At 38.9% G+C, this 1,687-nt stretch overlaps 1 protein-coding gene across 1 annotated transcript in view; it reads right to left on the bottom strand.

Moving 5' to 3' along the window:
- LOC132628597 (protein Ycf2-like) overlaps positions 1-1,678 on the bottom strand; it is a 7,926-nt gene extending 6,248 nt beyond the window's left edge. Inside the window, exon 1 of the mRNA XM_060344365.1 lies at positions 7-1,678. Coding sequence (XP_060200348.1) covers positions 7-1,598 — 1,592 coding nt within the window. The 5' untranslated portion in view covers positions 1,599-1,678. The remainder of the gene's footprint in view (positions 1-6) is intronic.
- Between the last annotated feature and the right edge of the window lie 9 nt (positions 1,679-1,687).

The following is a 1,687-nucleotide window of genomic DNA, read 5'->3' on the forward strand; positions in this document are numbered from 1 at the left end:
GATCGCCTGGAAGGGACAAAAGAAAGATCTTGTTGTTTCTTCAACAATTTATGATCTCTAGTGGACCTCTCAGTAGGATTCGAACCCAGATGAAGTTCTGACCATCTATCAGAGAAAAAAGAACGAACGGATCTTGTAGGATTCCCAAGAAATTCTTCGATTTCTTCCGGAAACAGATGATTAATCATCTGCTTCTCACGTTCCGTGAATAGCCGGGACATTGAGGAATATCCAGAAAGGCATTTCGGGAATCGGCCTGATTCTATCTCTTTTCGTTCCGTTTGAAGAAAGGAAGGATCCCAAAGAATTGATCTTTCTTTTCGTTGTTGAATCTCTCTTTGATTAATCAATGTGTGATATTCCGAATCCTCATTACTAATGGAATCCAAATGATCTCTGGATTGATCAGAAGATCCTTTCAGTTGGCTAGAATCCGTTACTTGAACGAAACTAGATCTTGTGGAATCATATTGAATATTTGACGATACATTCTGTACCTTGCTAAAAAACCGATCCTTGTTTACCAACCACACATTGTCTAACCAAATCCAATTCTCTCTCGATACGTTCCTCAAAAAATCCGATTCGGGCGGATTCTTCCCCCAACTAACGAAGAGATCTTGGCGGAATTGCCACATATGAAATTGAGCACAGTTTTGCAAAGAAATAGCCCACTTGTTTCTCGAGAAGAGATGGGAAACATGCTCAATATCATTTGATTGAATAGTTGACCCAGCCCCTTGTTGTTTGAAGAAACCCTCCACTTCAATTGGTATTTTTTCACGAAAAGCAGACATGAGATAAGAAATCCAGTGTTTCACTAAGATTTCGAATAGCGGTCCCGAATTCAAGTTGATTCTATTTCGACTCTTCCTCAGAGAAAGACGATCAAACAATTCCCAATCATGGTCCTTGCGGATCGGATCATCCATATAATATACAAAAAGAAACTCCAGATATTTGAGATCTTTCTCTTTGAATAAGATCTCAATTCCAGCGACGGTTTCATTAGATATCTTACAACTAGAATCCCTCTTTTTTCCGATCCAGTTCCTCCACCAACGCGAACCCCAGTTAGATTCAGGCATGCTACACTTTTTAGTTATTGGGAGAACCCAAGTACTCTCTTTCGGATTCAGGAAACAACTCTCAGAGATCTTTTTTCCTTTGGGAAGATACAGGAGAGAAACAATCAACCTATTGATATTGGAAGACCCAACGGATTCTTCCAATGTATCATTTCTGGGTCCAATGGAATTCATAGGTATAGGAAGAAGCCCTATCAAATAGAGATTTTTTCTTTCGACCATATTTCGATTGTTAATACGATATATAAGGACCGCTACTACAAAGAGTATTACACCCTTGATCGTGAAATATCGATTGCTTGTTGAACCCTGTGAATTGCGTGAAAGTAGGATACTCCAAATTCGGGGGTCAAAGAGTTTTAGAAAACGTTCTTGGTGGAAAAAAATGTGAATGAAGGATCCCACTGAATTGAATTGGGTCCATGAATCTAAGAAATGGTGAGAATTCTTGATCTCTCTCAATATCTCTCTCAATTCGAAAATCCAGGATTTGAATTGATGTCCTCTCATTGATTCCTCCTAAATTTCATTGATTTCTCCTAAAGATTTCATTTCAATTGGAATTTGGTTATTCACCATGTACGAGGATCCCCGCTAAG

This window comes from Lycium barbarum, chromosome 2, assembly GCF_019175385.1.
Source record: "Lycium barbarum isolate Lr01 chromosome 2, ASM1917538v2, whole genome shotgun sequence".
Classification (NCBI taxonomy): domain Eukaryota; kingdom Viridiplantae; phylum Streptophyta; class Magnoliopsida; order Solanales; family Solanaceae; genus Lycium; species Lycium barbarum.